Raw genomic sequence first — 2,603 nt, forward strand, 5'->3', positions numbered from 1 at the left:
CGCCCACACTTCCCCCTTTAACGTTCTCATGGTGGTCTCAACAACGTCCGCAGTAACAACACACATAGGGCGCACCGCACATTTTGAGGGGAAAAAAAGAAGTTTATATGCGCATAATAGTCGTGAAAATACGGTACTTTTTGTGCATAAATCTTGCCCTTCTGAGGCTCTGTGAAGGCAAATCTGTGTTTTGCATGGTCCAATATGGTGGCACAGACTTAAAAAATTATGTACCAGTTTATTAATGGAGAATCCATTACTCAGCTTTATATTTTTTAATATATAAAAACTATGTATTTTCTAAGAATGTGTTTATCTAAGAGTAACTATGCAAGTTAACAAACATCTAGAAAAAGTACACTATATTATATTATTTTATATGTTAACCCAAGATTGTTCATGCTTCTTTGCCTTTTCTAAAAAGTGTTTTAATTCAGTCCTATCTGTCTTTATCCATGATGGGTCAGAGTTTGAAAAAGGAGGCAGGGAAAGCAGGATACAGCATTAGCCTCTCTGCATGCATTTAGCCAAGCCTTTTAGCCAAGCCTTGTAGCTTAACCAGGTTCTAGAAAAAAAATAAATGAACCATCTGTCTTTTCGAACGCTGATTTTTGGAATGCTTTTGTTCGACTGATAAGGTCCAAATGGTTTCACCTCCAGCTTTTCTTGGTAATTTTACTTTAAGGGATTTTATTTCCATGACTTGACCTGTTAATCACCTGCACTACGACTGTAATGATAGTTTCTGCCACCTCGTCCTATACTTCTGTACTGCAAAAGCTACTGGGCATGTATACTTTTAACGAGAGTCAATTTTTGCGCCCTAGGGCAGAAATGGTCACAAATCTGATTAAATTAAAACAACACAATATATTTATATCAATATATTTGGTTTTTTATGTCTTTCTAAAGGACATTGGTTGGGTGGGGTTGTGCCCTTTATTGACAAGCCACCTCTGCTGCTTACTCTGATCTCTTTCCTTCTTTCTAGGATCAAGTGAAGTACCTGTGCAGGGTTTATGTGGTAATTCAAGCTCAGATCTAAGCCAGCAAAAACTGTCTGACTACAGTGAAACTGGGTAAGAACTCATTTCAGGATATCTATAGGATTACTCTTATCATATAGAGAATTTTTTTGAACAAATAAATAATTGAAATTTAATTTTGAATGAACGGAAAAGAAAATAAAGGGAAAATGTATAACAAATACAACTTAAAAGTCCCAAAAGAAAAATATTTATACTGCTTCAATAACTGTACTGAGCCCAAAAAACGAGTGGGAAGCAGTATCTTAGCAGTTCCTATCCCTTACTACACATGATGTTTTTATATATATTTGAAAACACAATCAAACCATGAAAAATCTCTTTCAATAAATAGGTTTATTGGTGTATAGTGGAAATGTACATATATGCACACATTTGAATAAACACATTACAACTCAAATACATGCACACATGCACAATTATATTTTTATGTTATTATTGATATTCATATCAGTGAACACTACATCCATTTCACTGTGATAAACATATAATCTATCAATAGATATATACACATATATTTAGACTATCCAGAGTTTCCATATAATGTTATATACAGTGCTCAAAAATAAAGGAAACATGTAAACCATCACACAGATCTCTTAACTTTCGAAAAAGTTAATCAACAAACATCCTTCTTTGCCACAATCGTTTTCCAAAATCAACAGCTTTGCCTTTTGTAGTGAACGATTGTTTCTCTGCCGCACAGCTGCACTTTCATTTATAAACTCAGGCAGCTGATTTTACTCACGGCCCTAAACATTAATAAGATGTCCTTTTTAACAACAAAAATGTTACAACCCTCCCCCAAGGACCACAGAATTCTTTCACTATTATGATAACATTGCGCAGGGGTTGACATTAAGGATTTCGTGCAAGTGGCTTTCACATTTAATTTGCCCAGAAACAATTTTTACTTGCCCAGTATAATGTTTGATAAATATAGTTTCTGATATTAATTTTTTGTATGTATATCAATAAAACATTTTTGTTTTTTTGTAATTCAGTATTTTTTAAGTTTCCAGGTTCCTGGTGTGTATATGCATGCGTCAGATAATGAACTCAAGCCTACATTACCGTGTTAACATGCTTTTTTTAATCCTTCCTGCACATTCTTTTCAAACTAAACTTTGCTTTAAACTGTTGTGTGCTTGGAAAAATATAAATTGTAATGTTAAAAATCTAATCTGACTTTTAACTGACTCAGGATTAGTTTTCCCTGACAAAATAAATGCAGCCATTTGTCGTTTTGGTAACTTCATCAAAATTACCGCTAGGTGGACAAAAATCACGCCATCTGGTGGAAAATCACCCGGCTTTTTTAAATCACGCGAAAATGTGTACAAAACAACAAAAATGGCGCCGGCAACGCTTCTGGGTCGTTTTCATCGAATGTCAGGGATTTTGAAGTAATTTTGAGTGATAAATAATTTTTTTTTGCGATCAATTTGTACTCTCCCAACAATAAAAACTACTTGCTCATTGGTTAACCAACTTTGTTGGTCTAACATACGCAACAAACCAACTGTTGTATTTTGATGATACCAGCCCTCCTATGGA

The 2,603-nt window shown here is 34.4% G+C and overlaps 1 protein-coding gene across 1 annotated transcript in view; it reads left to right on the forward strand.

Annotated features, from left to right (window-relative positions):
• Window positions 1-2,603, forward strand: part of LOC107105040 (alpha-tectorin-like) — a 16,373-nt gene that overhangs the window by 5,041 nt on the left and 8,729 nt on the right. Inside the window, exon 4 of the mRNA XM_015405158.1 lies at window positions 992-1,079. Within this exon, the coding sequence (XP_015260644.1) occupies window positions 992-1,079 (88 nt within the window). The remainder of the gene's footprint in view (window positions 1-991; window positions 1,080-2,603) is intronic.

The sequence above is a fragment of the Cyprinodon variegatus genome, unplaced genomic scaffold, assembly GCF_000732505.1.
Source record: "Cyprinodon variegatus isolate N-32 unplaced genomic scaffold, C_variegatus-1.0 Scaffold2022, whole genome shotgun sequence".
NCBI lineage: Eukaryota > Metazoa > Chordata > Actinopteri > Cyprinodontiformes > Cyprinodontidae > Cyprinodon > Cyprinodon variegatus.